This window comes from Kazachstania africana, chromosome 11, assembly GCF_000304475.1.
Source record: "Kazachstania africana CBS 2517 chromosome 11, complete genome".
Classification (NCBI taxonomy): Eukaryota; Fungi; Ascomycota; class Saccharomycetes; order Saccharomycetales; family Saccharomycetaceae; genus Kazachstania; species Kazachstania africana.
In genome coordinates, this window is record NC_018950.1 from 1 (window position 1) to 21,032 (window position 21,032).

The 21,032-nt window shown below is 36.2% G+C and overlaps 5 protein-coding genes across 5 annotated transcripts; 3 read left to right on the top strand and 2 right to left on the bottom strand.

Moving 5' to 3' along the window:
- Nucleotides 1-10,323: 10,323 nt before the first annotated feature.
- On the bottom strand, nt 10,324-11,913 carry KAFR0K00100 (MFS transporter; the record flags this gene model as incomplete). The annotated part of the gene is made up of 1 exon (XM_003959450.1): nt 10,324-11,913. One exon carries the CDS (start codon nt 11,911-11,913, stop codon nt 10,324-10,326), a length of 1,590 nt encoding a protein of 529 aa, XP_003959499.1.
- Nucleotides 11,914-12,961: 1,048 nt separating this feature from the next.
- KAFR0K00120 (uncharacterized protein) lies at nt 12,962-13,624 on the top strand (the record flags this gene model as incomplete). The annotated part of the gene is made up of 1 exon (XM_003959451.1): nt 12,962-13,624. One exon carries the CDS (start codon nt 12,962-12,964, stop codon nt 13,622-13,624), a length of 663 nt encoding a protein of 220 aa, XP_003959500.1.
- A 120-nt stretch (nt 13,625-13,744) lies between these two features.
- Nucleotides 13,745-14,641, bottom strand: KAFR0K00130 (uncharacterized protein; the record flags this gene model as incomplete). The annotated part of the gene is made up of 1 exon (XM_003959452.1): nt 13,745-14,641. The coding sequence occupies one exon, from the start codon at nt 14,639-14,641 to the stop codon at nt 13,745-13,747; it is 897 nt and encodes a 298-aa protein (XP_003959501.1).
- Nucleotides 14,642-14,829: 188 nt separating this feature from the next.
- KAFR0K00135 (uncharacterized protein) lies at nt 14,830-15,468 on the top strand (the record flags this gene model as incomplete). Its single annotated transcript, XM_003959453.1, has 1 exon — nt 14,830-15,468. The coding sequence occupies one exon, from the start codon at nt 14,830-14,832 to the stop codon at nt 15,466-15,468; it is 639 nt and encodes a 212-aa protein (XP_003959502.1).
- Nucleotides 15,469-19,255: 3,787 nt separating this feature from the next.
- Nucleotides 19,256-20,155, top strand: KAFR0K00140 (uncharacterized protein; the record flags this gene model as incomplete). Its single annotated transcript, XM_003959454.1, has 1 exon — nt 19,256-20,155. The coding sequence occupies one exon, from the start codon at nt 19,256-19,258 to the stop codon at nt 20,153-20,155; it is 900 nt and encodes a 299-aa protein (XP_003959503.1).
- Between the last annotated feature and the right edge of the window lie 877 nt (nt 20,156-21,032).

A 21,032-nucleotide genomic window follows, 5' to 3' on the forward strand; every position in this document is an offset into this window, starting at 1 on the left:
TAAAGGAATGAATTCTTTGAACAACTTGAGACGGGCCATTCATGAACTCAGAATATTCTTCTCATAACACAACACCTCTACTAGAACCTCACGCTGTAATTCCTGTCAAATAACCCCTTTTTAATTGAACTCAATACAACACGAGACCACTACTATTCTAACAAAAGAGACATCTTAATAAATCTACCTTAGCCTTGCAACGAATGATAGATCGGAATCCTATTGACAGCCAATGCCTCTGATAAATTGTCATAAATAATTGAATGACAACCGTTGTCTTTAACGCCGTTCAATCACAGAATCTAGCTCGAACCTGACACAATGACATGACACCAATATGACTTGAAATTATTTCGACGTTTCTAATTTACAGATATGACACATACGTCAACTCATTCTATATCGGATATATCTAACTAACTCACCATCAATTCAGAATATCTTTATCATTGATGGATATGAACATAATTAATCTGGAGACTCTTCATTAACAACTTCTGAAAGAACACTTTCAAAATCTGAGAACATTAATCGTAAATATTTCACTGTATCTTTAGTCTTATTGACCTTCGTTTAGACGAATAAATCACCTCATTTTAAATTGAATATATCTCACTAATATACTATTTATTTGGAATAACTTTGTCATTCACTAATATGAACATAATTACTTGGGGAGGTCAGCCATTAACATAACTTCTGAAGTGACGCTTTCGTAACTTTGAGAGATGAAATTCGTAAATATTCCGCATGTTATCAATAAATCTTCGTTCAAGGTTCTTTCCCTCCCACAGATGAAGGCCAGCATATTCCGCGTGACACTCCACGCCACAACATCATTGGAGAATTTCCATTTGATGACAAGGGACTAATGCCAGTCACAATAACAATCATCACCGCTCCACACATAGGAAAATGCTTACGAATTCATAGATCATTTCTACTGACATAATTATCCAATATTCGAATACTTTGTTGTCTACAATTGGGACGCCATTTATACCAGTTTAACCACTTACCGTACTCCATCCGTTGACATGACATATTATGATCAAACTTTCCAATTTTCATAAACAACATGTACTTCGAAAGAACAACACACAACTTGGAACATTGGAACCACAAACTCAATTACTGTGATCTTGATATAATAAATTTACCAGAGCCTTTCTCTGTCATTCCCGTCAAATAAACCATTCTTGTCTAACTGGATAGAATAAGATGCTATTACTATTCGAAACCTGAGGAAACACCTTCGTACTTGGCCTGTTTTACTCATCTCAAAGAATAACCGATCTAAATTCTAGTCACAGCCCTCTAAGACATAATGTCTAATTTCTTTCAATGACAAGCACGGTCTCATCATCAAATTATTACATACACAACGTTCAAGCGTCTTCTTCTCAGAGCTAATACTAATATTGCTTTCAAATGAATCTGCGACTTAACCCTATTATTTATACATCATTGCATTCTACTGATTATAATATATTGATTCACCTTTCATTTGAAATAGCTTTATCTTTGATTAACATGGAACATAACTACTCGATGAATTCAATTATTTTTCAAATAACATCATAACTTCTTAAATGACAGTCTCGAACGTGGAAATATGAACATTAAACATTCTACTTTTATCATTAACGTTCTTTACAAGATCCAACGTTCTGAATACTCCACCAACAGATAAATTCATCCTATTATCGGTTTATTTGTGACACCATGAATACAAGTGTCATATTGTCGTCTGAATACTTCCAGATACAGATATTATCCATTTTAATGATCACAAACCAGTATTAACCCTATCGTTGAGAATAAATACAACCAGTATATTCTAACCTGTACTTTACAAAATAGGATCGGAAACCAGTCGGGAAATACGCAACCCCAAATTCTCATCAAACCAAATACGCCGATCACTTACCAGTGAGCCTTCATTAACACTGACTGTCAAAGTCTGATCACTATTTCTGCACCATTATTCATTGCCTGAAGACCTTCCTTGAACATAACTTACCAGATGACTAAATAACTTCATTTCGATACCACCAGATCTGATGATTTTGTGAATTACGTTACCTAACACCAACGCTCTACATCTGTGCGTATTTATTGTACTAATGCTGTCGTATCCTTACCTTGAAATATCTTTCTCTATGTCATCGCATCATATTCTTTTATCAATTCCAAAGGCTACCACTATACATGGATAATTGAAACTCGAGGAGGCCCACTAACGTAACTACTTGCTAGTAATACAACTTCTCTTGTTTAAAAAACCATCGATGATCTATTTAAGCCTGCATCACTTACTCTTCTTTACAATATCACATTGATTGTACATTTCAGATCGATTGGAATTGACATCAAATCAGCGTAAATAACTCTATAACCATGACCACAATCACAGTTACAAAAAAGAGTTATACAACAAGATTTATAAATATGTAAACATCCTTGAATAATATGTATAATACTAAAACTTTTGATTATCTTATCAAAGTGTGAACTTTTTAAACAATGCGTTTAATGAATGTAGAAACCTAAGCAAAAAAGTACTTAAAAAGACAACTTATGAAGATCAATTATTTCCAGCATTAGCTATAGTATTAGGTATATATCTATTCGCCTTTAATGAACATGAAAACTCAACTTTTTAACGCACAATCATTTTAACTAACACCTGAACATTCCAGCTCAAGGCTTCTTCAGGCATTCAGATCTCCAGTAAATCTGCGTGAATAAGCGTACTATTCTCGATATTTTAGGCGTCATTTTAATGAAAATTAACTATGAATATTTTAAAGCTTGACTTACCCGCATTTGTATCTGGTATACTTGTCATTTATCTCTGTTACTTATTTCTTCAACTTGAAATTATTTTTTTTTTTTCTTAAAATTTAGATTCTCGAGAAAAAGAGACTTGCTATAATCTATTCAAAAAAGAAATAATATTGAGGAGGTGGGAGATAGAATTGATAACGGAGCACTCAATTCATTGACCGGAACTAGTCAGCTTATTACTTTATCAACTACAACGTTCAACCCATAGATTAAACTTAGAAATCAAGATCTGGTAAATGATCAGCGCCATGCTACAATCCAACACCATCTTTAATCAGTTTGCTATGGCTACCTCCACTTTATCAATAGCTGTAACCTCCAATTTACGTCCTTGCATGACCTCTTAGGACAACTGTCTTTAAGCAAACTCTATTCAAAAGAGAATACTTATTAATGATTTAAACACTTCTTCTACATCATAGAAACAACATACAAACAGCCAGTAACATATCAAGAGGCGCCTGTTACGCAAGGAAAAGTCCTTGTAGCCGCTATCCAGTATCAAAGATTAATCTAACTCTTTGGAATCCATTTATCGTAAATTATTTTTCCATTCAATCCATAAAGGGTACATAAACTGAAAAGAATTAAACACCAATGCCGTGTCTGCCACCTCAGGTTTGTACTACAATCCTGAAACTCATTTCTTTCTCGAACATTGTACGCTCCCTAGCTACATGACTGGTTTCCATAATCTGCTCATAATTCAGCGCTACGAAAGGGAATACATATTTATCAAGCACTTCATCTTAAAGGATCAGGAGAAAATAAAATACCCACATCTTTGCCAAATCCAAAGAATGACTGAACAATGAATAATTCCATTAGCTTCAACAAGACCGTTAAATGTGTCCAGCCAAAAACGCTCACCCTGCTGTGAAAATGGAACTTCTGATTTTAACTTGTTCTCCAACAATATTTTCGCTGATAAATTTAAGAGCACCAATACACACAATACTCTGTCATAGAGGCATATTAACACAAATTCTACTCCATCAATAACCGATGTATTATCATTGACAACCCCAGACGTCTCGATTCTGTTCCTGTAAAACCACAATTAGCCCTCCTATGCATTTTACATATACCGCAGATCATATTGCTAACGAGATTAAATATACCACTGCAACTGCTGGCAAGCCCAGCAAACATCTTCGATTAATCCAAATTTCTCTTGTACTTCCCATCGATACCACTATCAAATCAACAACCCATGAACAGCCCTAACACAGTTCTACTACATTCAAAAGTCAAGTAAAGTGCTATAGAAATACATCATTTTCATCTTTGGGATAGGAACCCTTGCGTTCTGCTACAAACCTTCTGTACTCGATATGATGATACAAGTTGATCTCAAAGATATCAGACACAACGACACTCTTCACCGTTGTGCTCCATCTTTTTCAAGAGTTTTTCCACGAACATTGGAAATGTTTTGTTCCTCAGAACTCCCCACTATGCCATGATCATTTTCTATACGGAATTGAAGCACCACAATCGACGTATTTTTGGACAGCACGAATAAAGGAAGAATAATCCAGAAGCCATTTACTACAGTAATACCTTTTCGGAAGGAAGCGGGCTTGTTTCATTCAATGATCACCTTAGCCTTGAAAGTTATGATTGAACTTGTATTTTATGGACTATTTCTGTTTTGAGTAAACTTTTTTGGGGAATTGACAGGATTCTTGATATGATAGAACAATTCATTGTAATTGGATTGTACGTACAGGACAGATAAACCATTGCTCCTAGACTTCACTGTGGAGCACCATTAATGCCAAAGACATTCCATAAAGCTTCCAATTGAGCACCGCTCAATGCTGTATAATAAGCATCTTTTTCTTTAGTTTTTTCTGCTCATATCGTTTCTCGATGGCCACAGCAGACACATCGCCACCCATTCACTCCAGTCCTATATTGCACTGCGCTTTACTGTTTTTTCTTTTCAGCTCTAACGCCTATTTTACCAAGCTAGGATCCTCGTCGCACAAGGTAAAATCCATTTCTCGCGCCAAAATTTGGCTAAAGCCAAATTGTGTCCCGAGGTGTAAACCACAATGAATAAAAATTATCTCAATTCTTGTATAACTCGCATTCTTATCTATTATACTCTTCTCTTCTCTCTTTTTACTACTGCTTCCTTATTTCTTCAACTTCGGGGAGCTTTAGATTGTTTTTTCAAATATTCCGATGCTCGAGAAAAAGAGATTTGATAAGATTATTCAAAGGAATGAACAAGTTAACTGCTAGCACATATAATTTACATTATTGAATGAAAAGACAAGATAAAGAAATGAAAAAAGATGAGTGCCCTATTGCTGACCAGTACTTCTGCCATCAGCTTACTATTATTCCTTCCCTCTTGGTTTACCAAATACCTACAGATTAGATTGTCTTAAATTCAATTACTCTTGAACAGCTTTCTTGCATTGAATCTTCCTTCAAAATGGAATCTCTTTAAAAAAATAAGGGTTGCGTTCTTTTCAAGCATGAAGCAACGCTACATGCCCACCATCAATGGTATATTGTGCTACGAACAACACGGAATACTATTTCCAACTGTTACGAGGCATTGAGAAGATTGGTAATTATGACTTTAACTCCAGTGACGTTAATTATTTTTTCATTCACATTATGTAAAATAAACACATCCAACGAGGCAAGTATCTATTATGGTGTCCAATATGAAAGACATCTGATTTTTCATTAAAATCACTAGTACTTGTTCATCCTTCAAACATCCTACTTTGGGCTGCCTTTTAAATCCCTCCAACCATTTATCAAAACTCAATCGATAATACAAAGAATAGGAGGATGCAAATATTATAAAGCACTCCATTGCAATGCTACTGAAAAAGAGTTGAAATAGCTATCTTCTCAACTTCGGAGAATAATTTGAACTATGAGACACTTCATCAGACTAGGAACGATATAGCGCAACGATGCGTTCAAAAAAATAACTTTACGATTTTCTGTCATCAATAATCTAACCTTCCACTACGGAAAAGTTTTCTGATAGAAACTTGCATCAACTAATCCTGATATTTAGCTATGCTAATTTACTTTCTCGATGACATTGAACAATTGGGACAACTTCTGCAAAATCAGATCTTCACTTTTATCTTATTCGGGTAAAAAAAACAAAATTTTGCAACGACGTATTATCAGCAAGAGTTAGTGTATGATCTGAAGAGGATAAAGTCATCAGCGCTGCTCCATAGATAGCTGTAATGTGTGTTAGGAACCGTGAGATGAAGCAGCTATAGCGATTCTAACGATGGAGTTTGATGATCTCTGAGAAGCATCGTTCATTTGATCCATTATAGAAACTGTGGAAATACGTTAATAATACATATAAAAAGAAAAACTCAGTCTGGGAAACCTTCGATTGGACCAAAATTCTGCAACATAGAAGCAAATACGAAAATTGGGTACATTCCTAAGAACAGTGCTGACCATATATTATATACTAAAGAACAACTACTTCCTTGATAGATTGAAATGACAAAGAAGACAGTAGGCAAGTAAGTTGCTAGTAATCCGGAGCACCAGACTTTCCTTTGAAATAGTAAACCCCATTTTTCTTGCAACTCTTGTATCGCAAACGGTTCCTCTAATGAAACACAATTATTCAAGAGGTTATCAAAGATCTGAACGGGCATCGAAATCTTCATTTAGCAAAGATAATCCAGTAAATTGAGTTAAGAATAAGTTAAAGTATAGACGAATTAGACTACTCGTTGCATTCTTTTAATCGTAGAATCCCACAGAGGCGCTCTTTTTCAGTAATGACTCTTCATCTAGGATTTGTTTTTAGGAGTGGCACTGCAAGGTGAGTATATAAGGAACAGTATTGATACAGTTCCAATCACAGCACTCAAATGAGACAACCAGTTATTTTCGCTAATAAATATTGATGCTGCTTCCAGTGGAAAATACACTCCCAGAAGTGACCCAAGTAATTATGAGCAACGACTTTGCAAGATGGTTAAAATCTTCTTGATGGAACTAGTAATTTGAGAGCTTTCACTTTCAGATGATCTTTCCCACCTAACTCTGTGGTTAGGGATCAAAGCAGAAGGAATGACTCGAAAATGGCCAACGAAATACTGGAAGTGTGATCCTTGACATTCAAATATGAATTGCCAAGGGTAGCATTGAATGCTTGAGTGACACCAGTAAAAGTCAAATATCTATTCAGAGCTTGCACCAATCTGTCGAATTCAGCATCTAAACTTTTTCTCATTTCTCTGATTTAGGCAAACGATAATGTCTGGCCTTGTAGAGTAACCGACCGGTTGTTCACACCCACATTGAAAGCATTGGAAGAGGCGAGTTTACTCTGCCTCAGCACAGCGGAATAAATCAATCTGAACGCGGGATAGAGGTCATTGTCTTCTCTAGGTTCCGAAAGCTGTCTTACAACAGCGTTTGTCTCAGTACTGTTGATGAATGGAGCCGAAGTTATCAACGCTTTCATAGAGTCAAGGCGGCGACGATAAGCGAAGGTGTTCAAGATGGTACATGGTACCTCAAGTACGTCCAGCATTCAAAATCAAAAGTACCTAAACGAGGCAATCTTTCGATAAAGTCCCTGTACTTATCAGTGAGAATAACTTTTTGGAAAAGACGACAGCTAATACCTATAACTTCAGGAATAGTTCTTCCAACAGCTGCCTGAAAGATTTCTAGGTCAGTTCCCGAAAGGAATGCATAGCCGTTCATTACCACCATTTTAGCGGCATACAGCAATGTAAATAATGGCCAAGCCAGTCTTCTTCAGTAAATCTGAACAGTTTTAGGAGTCCATATTTTGGTCACTACACTCTTAGCAGTGTGGAAATCCCAAAAATAGTAATTTAAGGCAGTTCTCTCGACCGTAGAATGAACCCGTTCCAGAAGAGCTCTTCTAAATTTTTTGTAGGTAATTTCATTACAGATCTCGATGAGCTCAAAATCTTGTTCAGTCAAATGAAAATCATCTATTTTGACGGGCTTGATGAACACAGGGTTATCATTTTCTTTTCTAATTCCACTAATGACGGGCGCCATGTCAGTTTCTTCGTCATCTTCTTCTCCAACTGTACCCAAGTATATATATGTTTTTGTGACCTAAAGCAACACGATGGATACTGAAATCAAAAGTTCTCAATGCTTGTTTTGTGTTTCTAGCTGCTATTTTGCTAGTGCCAAGGCCAACAATTGCGTTAGTGAGTGTTTCGACTGAGAAGCTTTCAAAACAATATGGTCAAACAACATTTTTGACTGTACTGTAATGACAGGCTTGTTACGATTAAGAAAAGCTCTATAATTCTTCTAACTGAAAGTATTCAATTCTGAGTTGCATTTAGCCTTGCTGAAAATAACTTTGCTGGCCATATGAACAGTCCAGTCGTCCATGACAGCAAGTTAGTCTGTGACATATTTCGGAACCCTGATGTGTATCTTATCCGATATAGATTTATAAATACGACTAATAGATTAGAACATTTCAAGTATCCAGGATACATGGATGCTGCCAATATTGTAGTGAAGATAAGCGGAAAATGTTTATTGGCACGAATGTGTAGAATAACTAAAAAAAAGTATCTACTAAAAATAAATGGGTACTTTAAGTGTTCTAATTCACGTCAGTTTCAATTTACAACACGTTCAAACAGATTTTTCAATTTATTAAATAAATGGAAAAACTAAGATAAGCTGGTTTGTTTCCGAGATAATGTATGAAAGCTCATTTATCCCATATATAAGAACTATAAACCTCAGTCTCATTCAAAGTTTGCTATCCATAGCTTCCTGAGGTAATATGTATAATTTTCCAGAAGAATGAGCTCTCGTGTCCTTCTAGTAAACACTACTTGCGTAATGACATATAGCAGTTTCTTGGTTATAACAGGTTTGGTTATAATAGTAATTGTGGTATCGTCTATGCAACAAAAGTTATATTACGCAGGTTATGTTCTCGATGTAACTGAATTATTATAATCTTGTGCTGTTTAGAAAACAACACGGTTTGAAGTACGGTAATGTTTTCTTACGACACTCACTCGTAGAAAAGCCTATCAACACTGCCCTGAATATATGGTATGGTTGAGATATTACACTGCTAGATACATAAAAATGACTGCGTTACAGTTTTGCCGACACATTAAATGATTTAGAGCTTTTCAGATCCCCCGCCGTTGAAATATAGAACTGTAAATAATGGCAACCATAGTGTCTTTTCATAGCAATGATATTAGATTAGGATACTGTTTGGCAGAAATATTGTTGGAATATGACGTTTTTTACTTATAATATGTTTCCAAATACGGCATTATTTAATGTAACGATTTTTGATCCTAACCACTTCAATTAGTAGTATAATTTTGAAAAGTGTGGGCTGATTAAATATTGTCTCTCAGTTTGTTGATACTAGAGATGGTTCATCAATTTCTTCTTCTAAACAAATTGAATTACAAAATGCATTCAAAAACTTTAGGTAGCACGCCCATCCCGATCTTATAACCATAATACTGAGTGATTCCGCGGTGTATTGGTGGTAAGGATTAGTGGCTTAATCATTATCAATATATTCATGTTTAAACCACATCAAGTTCTCACATTCAGCCGAAATAAAATGTTAGAAAAAGACAAAAAAAATGTTCTTATTCAGGTCAGATGTACCTGGTTGCATCCTTCACAGTTCTAATATAGATGTATCTGGACTTCTAGACACGATAGTGTTGTTCTTTGTTTATCTAATCAGCGGAAAAGAACTTCCATTCAAAGACAGCTTCTTAGAAAAAACCAATTTCGAAGAATTCAACTTTAAAATAATAAAACACAGAAAGCCAGCGGTTCAGCCCCCCATACTTGCCCATTTTAGTTTTTTATACAGTGACTACCATACAATTAATTTATTGAGCTGTTAAACCAACAGAATTACCTTTCTTCCTTAACGGAAGAGATGTCTTCCTCTCCATAGTTTCTTATCGTCATCTGCCCATGGCTGAGTATTGATGTGTTTTTTGCCCTCCTGCGAAAAATTGTCGTTATTTCACGCTTTTTTACAACAAATCAACAGAAACGTGTAATTTACTGCATTTCTCATCTTATATGGCATCTAAGTTTTCTTTAAATGGCTATATGACCTGGCATAGCCCTCAATTTTGCGTTTTAACTTATTAATCCTACCTCTATACACGCACAGCTCTATCCAAATCCATTTAATTTTATAGAGACCACTTTTCCTGAATTATACTTGTTTTTCTGATAAATTCTTTATCCATTTCGGCGACACCACTTATTCAGCTGCATGACAAGAACCTCAACAACACGATATAGTAAGTGCCAGAGCAGTAATCCTGAAAGCTTTAACACCACGAGACCGCCAGAAAGTTGCTTGATCATGAAAAATGTAGTAGTTTACAGTCACCTATATTTATATATTTATATTTGTTGATACACTTGATAATTCAAAATGAATACTTAATCCTTGAAAGAAGACCTGGAACGTAAATCTGCGCCATATTTGTAAAGGACAAAAGGTATCAGAGCTAAAACGATGGAAACAAAACCAAGAATTGAAGTACCCCAGGCTACTGGATACCCATCAATTGCTAGGTTATTGAACATTGCCTGTCCAAATAGTGGGAAAGCACAAGCAAATGCACTACGGCATAACCCATTACCGGCATATACTGAGGCGACATATTTAGGATAACACATTGCAAGGTAGGAAAATGTTGCTTGAAAGAGATTGAATACACATATGCAAAAAAAGATTTCTGCGATTATTGGAACGATCCAGTGAGTCATTGCAGCCCAACCAAAAAGAAAGAGTCCGCAGGGTAAGCACCAACTGACAGACATTGCTAGTAATAAAAATGTCTCTGGAACAAAAGTACCATTATCACGACGCGGAGTGACAACTTTGTTTGTAAAGAACAACAATATTGAGAATGCAATGAAACAACCAGCAATGAATCCCATATACGAGAGTCCTAATTCAACAATGGTAAAGTGCCAGTTGTTAATAAAAACAATTGGGAATGCTTCGAAGAAAAGATAAAATGTGCCGTAACACACTGCTAGGTAAATGTCAAATGCCATGACAATCGGTTCTTTGGCGATCATTTCAATTGGTCTATAAAGGGTATTGACGAAAAATTGCTTTGGACTAACTTTCGCGTCACTTCTTTCCTGTCTGGTGTAATACCTACTGTCACCTGTTTGCTTTCTAATTCTAGCGGCTCTCCTTGAGAGAATGTTAGCTGCCGACGTCTCAGGAAAGAAAAAGATAAAGATTATCAGCCATGGAATAGAGAGCCATAATAATAACCAAAAAGTCCATCTCCAATCTTTCGAAACTACCATTGAAGCTCCCAATAAGGGACCGACGGTAGGAGAGGCAACAGCGCCTACTGCCCATAATGCTATGTATGGAGTCAACTTTTCGGGTCTTATAATATCAGCAATAGTGGCACCACCAGTAGATAAGGAAGGAGAGCATAATATACCAGAGATGAATCTTAAAATGATTAATCCTTCGATGTTTTGCACAGTTGCACACCCTATTTGAAAGACCATAAATAGAAAGTAAGTTATGATGTAAAGTTGCTGTCTACCGATTTTGGCAACTTCGGATAGTGGAGAGAAAAATACTTGGCCCAACCCATAGCCGAGAACGTACAATGATAGATTTAGTGTGGCGGTGACATGACCTACGTGAAAGTCATTCTGAATTCCTTCTTGCCCCGGTGTGTAAATTGAGGAGCCCATGTAGGTAATACATGTCAGCATCATAATCTCTATGGTGATGAAATTTTTTTTTGCTTGGGGCCAATTTTGTGGGTTATCAGGATCATCATCACCATTCCAGTCCACCAGGAAAGGGTCCGCGTGCTTTTCGTAGTCCGTGCTGGTCTCAGCTTCTATATCGGTCAGGATGGATTGTTTGCTTTCTGAAGCATCGTGTATATCAGTGTATTTCCCGGGTATGTCCTCATATACACTTGTAAGATGTAAATATTCCAAACAATCGACGAAGAAAGTGTTCTTCAGACTTTGCAAATACATTGAGAATATTTGTTTGTGCTTGATTCAAAAATCCTAAGAATTGGAAATAAAAATTTTATATGTGTTTATATACCTATATCTAGTCTTTTTCTTTTCACTGAAAACTTTCAGGCTATTACTTGTAGCAATGTAAACTTTAACTATCTTTAGTCAGCCAAAAAGAGCACACTAAGATAGCTACTGAGGAGCCTACAAGTAGCATACAACCAAATGGACATAGCAATAATATGAACCATCCACTGTAGAATTTCTTTCTAGCAAATCATAACTGCTAGCCTATTTTCTGTTGTGAAGTCATTGGATTTCGCCAGGGACTGGAAATGTTTGTAAGCATTGGTTATTTTTTTTTTAGACGACACTGTTTTTCCGTAAGCGTGCCTCGAATCAGAAAAAAAGAAACAAAGCGGAGAAATATCCGTCCATCCAAAAAAAAAAAAAAAAAAAAAGGAAAAAAAGGAAAACGTCATCAGGAAGTTAGTTAGTCGTAAAATTTTAATAGCCACCAGTTGGCAGGGAAATTAACGAAAGTGAGAATTGGGTGAAGACGCATACAAAGACTGCAAGGTATGAGTTTCATCATCTAGAAGATTCAAGATTCTAGAAATTTCTTTTTCTTGAGTTTGCGTGCTTCTGTAGAACATCAATATTCCACTTGAGCAATGCGGTAAAGTTTTCTGCAAGGCAAAAATGTCCTGTCATCGTTACAGATAATAATACTTTTTTCTTATAATTATCTTATTCGACAAACACTCAGTAGTTGTACACATAGAGAACGTCTAGGTTTTTATCTCTAACATTTTCTATAAATGTTTTGAAGTGACAGTCCCATCTAAAAGGGTATAGCAAAAATTAGAATTACCTGGTGTATCAAAACCTTCAGAGATGAAACTATCCTTCCACCCCAAAGAGTTGGCAAGTTATTCGAAATTTTTCCGTAGAAATCTGTTACTAGAGCTGGGATAGTGGTGGGTACCATCATATTCTAGCATACAACCCTCTTTGATACCTAACAGTATAGTTCTCATCAAGGGCGTATAATGCAACTTTAATGTTCAATCCTCTGATCTACATCAAGCGTTTTTTCAATGGTAGGCTGGCCAATGGGGCAATTTTAGGCGCCTATATAATTGATGCAGCGATTAGCATTATTCCGATCATACTAGCAACTTTTTTTCGCCACTGCTCAGTCCTATGGATTATCTGCAGCATCTTTATCATTCAAATTCAGCAAAAAGGGATCATACAACAACTCTCGTTAATTTTCGAAAATATGGAAAATGCAGAAGAGAAGATTAAAGAAGGTTTAAAAAAGGACATCCTTTATCTTGGTAAGTTTGCGGAAAAGAACTATAAGACACTTTTAGAGACTATATATAAAGATCTTGTTCAGATGTCTGGTAAGATTAGTGATCCAAACATGCTAGAAACCTCTAAATCAGTGCTAAAAGAAATAGCAAACCACAGATATACTGCAATGAAAAAGATTTATGATCTGCATGACTATTCTAAATACATATTAGCCGATGATGACAATTATATGTTTAAAACAGCAGGTGATAATAGTAGAGAGGTAACTCCTAAGGAGATTGATCAGGCGAATAAAAAGCTGGGTATATCAGGTAAAAGGCTAGATGGTCCTCATTATAAGATAGTTCGTGGTATTCGAAATTTACCTGAAGTGGTCGCCTCTGCATCATGTAAAAAAGATTGACTCGTTACACTTCAGTTATTTGATCCATAGAAACTAGACAAAACCTCGAAGGTTCTTCTAATTGTCTTTATAAAAACTTTATAAATTGTATTTAGTTAATCGTAAACAGTGAACAAGGAACTACATATAGAGCTCTTCCATTCTCTCATTCAAATGAATTCTTCTTTCCATGTATAAGCCTTTTATATAACCAATACCTGTGACGTCTGCCCTTAACGTAGGCCCCTCATAACTTTGGCCATAGGTATTCCATTCCAAATATTCTTCGTTAATCGAGCGGTACCTCATCAATCTTTCCGGTGCAAATGGTTCGAAACAAATATCTTTCTTTGTGTAAGGGGCAATTTTTTCCGGAGTAGTTCTCCATATTTTGGCATCCAAGTTAACCCTCCCATCTTTCTTTATGAAATACCTGACATCCGCTTTATCCTTCAAGATATTGAGCATTTCTTCTCTTTTGAGTGTAAGCAACATTTTCCAAAGAAAAGCATCCACACACTTAAAATCACACTTGACAAAAACATCTTTCCAGTTGTTATATCCAGCAACAAAGCCTATTGTGTATTTGTAGTCTGGCAGAATTTCTAGCAGTTTGAAACATGTTTCCTTCGTTGGGATGTTTGGATACCATACACAGGCAGGAATGTACTTCTTTATGATGTCGTCCTCGAGGTAGTTACTCATGATGAATCTGGCAGAGATGGCCCTATAGATCCATTGATTTAATTCCAAATCAGAATGCCTCAATTTCCACGCAAAATAAAAGCTGAACCGCGCACCCCTCACGATATAGTACGTCAACGTGTGTTCTTGAGTTAATTTCATGCCCTTTGAACCTTCTTTGTCTTCCTTTCTAAGGTCATTGTCGGAATAATAGTGATCGTCATCGTACCATGAACGGATATTGAAGTCTTCCTTGTTGAAGTTGGCCACGAGGTTGTCAAAGTCGTAGTTGTAGGCAGCAAAGCATGCCCTGTGGTACCTGCTTTCGATCTTATTTAGGATCTCCTGGTACATATTGTGAAGATATCTACCTGGTATACCTTCCAGTTGTATGCTGCAAAATAACTGAAACGTCTCCTGTTTTATAGCAAATCTTTTTTTTAGGAAAGCGCATGAAAAAAAATTTCAGTCCTCCTATTTATAAAGGAGATATGAAAAGAATACACATGAGATACAATACAATCCAGTAAATAGCAGAGAAAATGTCAAAAAGACAGTGGAACAAGTACTTTGCGTACACTGGGGATGTGGCAAATTACAACATCGAGTACGGGGACTTTGAGTATGCAAAGCACGGTGCTCTGGTGAGTGCATCGTTTGCAGCCATGGTGCTGAAGAACGACAAGAAGTTTCCCAAATCGGTCTGCAAGTCTGCAGTGTCTAACACGCTGATTAATGGTATGATCAACGACTATTTGATTGAGGAGTACGAACCATTTTGGATGTTCAGTTACTCTATCATAAATATCCCACAACAGAACCTCGGAGATCAGCTTTCGGTCTACCCTTATCTGGACTATCCTTTGCAGTTAGCTGCATGCTTGAGAGATGACAAATCGTATGAAAAATTGCGAAGCCCAGGGGTTTGTGATGTTGATGTTGCGAGGTTTGCACTGTTCCTTGGAAGAATGGATATTTTCGAAGAGCATCTAGAAATTGCTAATAACCTTGGGTTCTTTCCTAAGCATTTGGACTTTGAAAATGAAGTAGTGATAAGATCAGGGTCCCCTGGAGTGCCTATTGAGGATGTGTATATCCCTTTTTCTGACCACCATCCTCTTCTCAGCTATGAAGAATTGAGTGTCACAGATATTCTGAACTCCACGGATGATGAGGAGTAACGTGATTGTATTGTTACGGAAAATTTTTTTTATATATTGTACGTACATGGAAAACGTTACGATGCTGTGGTTTTAGACCCCCCAGAATTATATCCTGTGTTTTATCAGTTTACTTTGTACCTTAATTTAATACATGTCTCGTTGATACGAATAATTCACGGAAAGGTTTTTATGGTGGTGAAAAGATGGTCTGTATATTGATAAAACCGTTTCAATCATTTATCTGATGACAATGCTTCAACCGGTTGGCATATTCACCTATCGAATAACCAATATTTTGTCTAACTGGATGGAATAAGAGACTCATCCTGTTCATGACAGAAGGAAACACCTTCGTTTTTGACCTGTTTTGCTCATCTCAAAGAATAATCGATCTAAATTCTATTCAGTGCCCTCTGAGACAGTCTGTCTAATTTCTTTCAATAACAGTCACGATATCATCATCTAATTATGACATACACAGCGTTCAAGCGTCTTATTCTCAATACTAACACGGATCACTTTCAAATGAATCTGTGACCTAACTCCATTATTGAACACACCATCGCATTCCACTAATGATAATTTACTGAATGACCATCTATTTGGATTCACCTCATTATTGATTGTCAGGGAACATAACTACTCGAAGAATTCAAGTATTTTTCTAATAGCATCATAGCTTCTCAAATGACAGTCTCAAACCTGGAAAGATTAACCTCAGACATTCTCTTTATCACTAGCGTCATTTATAATAATCGTTCTGAATACTTCACCAACAGATGACATTCATTCCATCATCTCTTTATTTGTAATAATATGAATACACGCGTCATATTGTCGTCTCCCTTCTTCCACATACGAATATTATCCAAATTAATGAACACAAACGAGTTCCAACACTATCGTTTAGAATAAATACATCCATTCAATTCTAACCTATACTTTACGAAAGACTATTGAAAGCCAGCTTCGTCAATCCGCAATCTCAAATTCTGATCAAATCAAATACGCCGATCAATTACCAACGAAGCTTCGTTACTACTTCTCATCGACATCTGGTGACTATTTCAACACCATTACTCAATTGCCCAACGACTTCCCCACAACATATCTCAAGAAATCGACTAAACAATCTTGATTTCAACATCGCTGAATCCGACAACATTGTGAATTACATCACCTAAGACCAATATTATAGATCTGTGCGTATTTATTGTGCTAATGCTGCCTTATCTTTACTTTGAAATATCTATGACTATGTCATCGTATCATATTCTTTTATCAATCCAAAGGGGCGCCATTATATAGGGACAATTGAAATCAGGGAAGTCCATCAACGTAACCACTTGCTAATAATACAACTTATCTTTATCAAAAATCTTTCAATAAGCTATTTTGGGCCTGTATTGTCTACTCTTCTTCCCCTTATTAAATTGATTGTACATTTCAGATCGATCGGAATTGACACCAAATCAGCGTAAACTAACTCTATAATCATGACTACATTCAATTGGCCTTCAATGAATAGAACTAGTCAGCCTTAAAGCATACAATTATGTCGACTAACACTTGGACACATCATAGCTTTCTCAGCTATTCAGATCTCCAGTAAATGTTGGTGAATAATCCTACTGATCTCGATACTTCAGGCTTCATTTTAGTGACAATTGACCATAATCGCCTTAATTATAATCCAACTCGCATGCGTATCTGCCATACTCGTCACTCACCCCTTCTCTCTTCTCAGCTCTGTTCCCTCTTTCTTCAACTTCGAATCTTCGATTTTTTTTTTTTTTTTAAAATTTTCGTATTCTCGAGAAAAAAAGATTTGATGTAATTCAATCAACTGCACGATTACTTTAACTAACAGATATAACTTACATTTCCAATGAACTTCAGAGCTGACTGAAAAGAGTACACTTACTACTTCCAAGCACGATGCCGAATTCATAGAATGAAGGGACAAGATAAAGATATGACTAAAGGGATGGGTCCCGTATTGCTGACCAGCACTCCTTCCATCAGTTACTACTATTTCCTGATCGTTTACCACATACGCACAGATTAGAATGTCTTAACTTCAATAACTCATGAACAGCTTTCTTGAGCTGATCCTCCTTCAAAATGAAATGTTTTTGAGTAATTCAGGATTGCCTTCTTTTTAAGAATTATACTCTCACCATCAATGGTGTATAATGCTAAGAATAACACGGAATAGCATTTTTGACTGTTATGAGGTATTGACAACATTCGTAACTATGAATTTGATTGCATTCGTATCAACCACTTTTCCATTTAAATTAGACGCATCCAACGACCAAGTATCTCTTATGGTTGCGGATACACAAGTCATCTAATCTTTAATTAAAATGACTGATATTTGTTCTCAGTTCAATATTCTACACTATTCTGCCTTTTGAATCGTTCGAATCATTTATCGAAACGCAATCATAATCAAAGAATAAGAGGATACAAGTACTGCAGCACTCCCATCTAACACTACTGGGAAAAAGTTGTAACATCTATCTTCCCAACGCCAGAGAATCATTCGGACTATGAGGTCCCCCATCAGAGTGGGACGATATGTTGGAAGGCGATTCATCTTTATATCTGTTGGAAGCTAAGATTAGAGAAGGAGCGGTACCGGTTTACAATTTGACACTCATCTCAAATTAGACACATGTCAAGAACTATCTCTTCCAGATATTTCTCTCAGCTGGAAGTTTCTTCTGTTCTATATATTACTTTTTAAGAAAAATAGAATATACTATTGCTATTTTACTCTGCCAGTGTCTGTGACAGTCCGCATAACTCAATCTAATTATACTCATATTACGTCTGGAAAAGCTACCTACGCCGAATCAACCATACATCGACAAGCGACGTATATTATAGACCATACTACGAGATATTCTTATATAAGAAGGTAAAACCGGACTACTTAACTCTGTATATAATTCATTAACACCTATAAACCATCAAATACCTCACGATTTCTAACATTGGGTTGTCAAATCCACGCCTTTCCAGCTCAGACGTCCATCGAAAATGCACTAAACGTTAAACATTTCTGCAGCTCTGTTCGTCCATTCGCATCACTTTCTCAAAACGTGCCTGAAATTAGATAGGAAATTTTTAGTCGGGTCTTTCGCGAATGACTGCAGCACGCAATTTCCTTCGGCTATGTAGATCTGCCTAATGTCCTAAAGGGAAAAAGATCTTTTGGAAAGCTAACAACCGAAGTCATTTGCTCTGGTCCGATTTAGAAGACACAGCTCAATTGCTGCATGTTCTCGATATTTTAATATGTGCATAACTACGACTCAGGTTTGCACAGTCGTTAACACATACAGTCAACAATGAGCAAATAACTTTAGTACCCCTTATTGAAAATAGCCTGGGCGATGCAAACACTGTTTACAGCTACACAATCCATATGCATTATCTATCTCTTTTCATCTTAGGTCGTACCGCTGACAAAGGAAATGTTCAACACTAAAAGTTTGCTGCAACATCTCGCTCAAAGTCTGTATTCTTAAGTAATACTTCCTGTGACATGTTTAAACCTTAACTAGTAAGTTAGCTGACTTAGCATACTGTGTACCGTATCAGACTTGCAAAACTTTTTTGAGTAGCAAACCTTACAAATTTTCGTGTATATCTGTACGGTTAGGTTGTATACATCGAAGTTCCATCCTTTCGAAGCTATATTTGCAATTAGTTTTTGAAGTATAAAAGATGGAATATATCTTAACAAAAAGCTTTCCCTCACTCCTTTCTTGACTAAAGTAGGTATAAGCGGCTCATGAGGAAAAAAATGAACAAACTGATTAATATCGTCTCCTTTAGCTTGTTTGCACTTGTTCTTCAAGCTTGTGCAACACCTATAGAGCAAAAAGGTGCAATTTTTGTCAAAGGGAACGAACTTGGAAAAGCAGATTCTAACTACTGGCTATTAAATGGAACTGCTGAAGCTACTCCAGTTAACTACACTACTGTTATTGATTATTGGGAATCCTTATATACCAATCTTCAATTACTCGGTAAAAGGGACTCCACTATCTACACTCTAGTAGACACATGTGTCGATAAGTACTGTCAAAAGGTCACAATTGAGATAATTAACGGAACTACTAAGAATTATCAAATAGAAACTCAGAATTTCTTTAAAAACATGACTGACAGCAGCCTTGATGGCGCTTATGGGAAGCGTGATGACGTCGAATACGAGTCACAGTGCACTCGTAAAATATGTGGCATGAATGTAAAAAGTCTGGCCAAGTATTACAATCTAGCAGCTGCAACATTCGACTTCACTAGTAACGTGTACACGGTCGCATCAGACATAGTTGACAGAATAGTAGCCGCTTTCAAAAAGGATAAAGAGGAATGTTCAGGGTTTACCCTTGAGAATATCATCATCGATCCCTACGTGTCATGGAATGCTTTCGTTTCAACATACACTACTGGAAAAAACTGTGATACTACTGCTAAGGATGAAAATATAAAATGTGCTGTCCGGACTGCGTTGGAGGCTGAACACAATCATCAAAAAACAGCCTTCTGTTTACATATTGATCACGGTGGTACCTTCAATATGGATATTAGAATTATTGCTAAAACTTCAGTGGCCATGGTTGATCCTTGGAGGTTGCCTTGTGCTACAATTGGCGATGACTGGACCAAAACATCTGACTGTTGGTAAATCTTCGCAATTTTTATTAATTGGTCATTTTCATCTTTTCTGATTATTTTTTAAATAACCTGTTCTTTTACAATTTTTTTACTATCTGCAAAAATTATAAATGTTCCAGTAGATGATAACATATATATACTATAATCGTTTCCATATGAATTTCCATTATGTATATAAATGCATGTATGTGTATACAGTTGACATCAATAATGTAGGGTATCCAAATGAATGCTTATCACTTGGTTGACAAAGTTAGTCATAGATTCTTGGCATATTACATACCACAAAGGTTTTACCAGTGAGTTGAGCACATAATAAACTGCTACATACTAGGCGATTAACGACTAATGTTGACGTTGTGAAGTTATTTCCACCAATATTGATAACGGAGAGCCTTCGATTCTTTTTTGTTTTCATTCCATGTCGTGGCATACTAGTCTGAAGGATTGGTTTTTTACGAATTAGCGCCCTTGTGAGCAATTCAACTAGGACAAACGGTGATATATATGCATATTTCAATCTGTTTCTTTGTTTAATGATTTGGATAAGCCGCGATTATATTAAATATAAATATAGGATATATACAGTTTTTTTAGTTCGAGCAATGACGTTTTCTCTGAAAACCATTAGTTCCAACACTTTTCAATAATGCTTTGTATTTCTTCATCCATCAGCAACTTTCTATTAATTTGAGTTAAGTAAAATCTCTGTGCCTCCGTTCAATGAATGAATCGTATGAAAAAGAAGCTGTCATAGTAGAGAGTGTATCTTTTATATCAGGTATCAAGCTTAGCTTAGCTAGTTCTTACTCTCTATTCTTATCCTAGTAATGAAATTATATATATCTATGGACTAGATGTATAAAAAATGTAGCTGAGACCTTTTG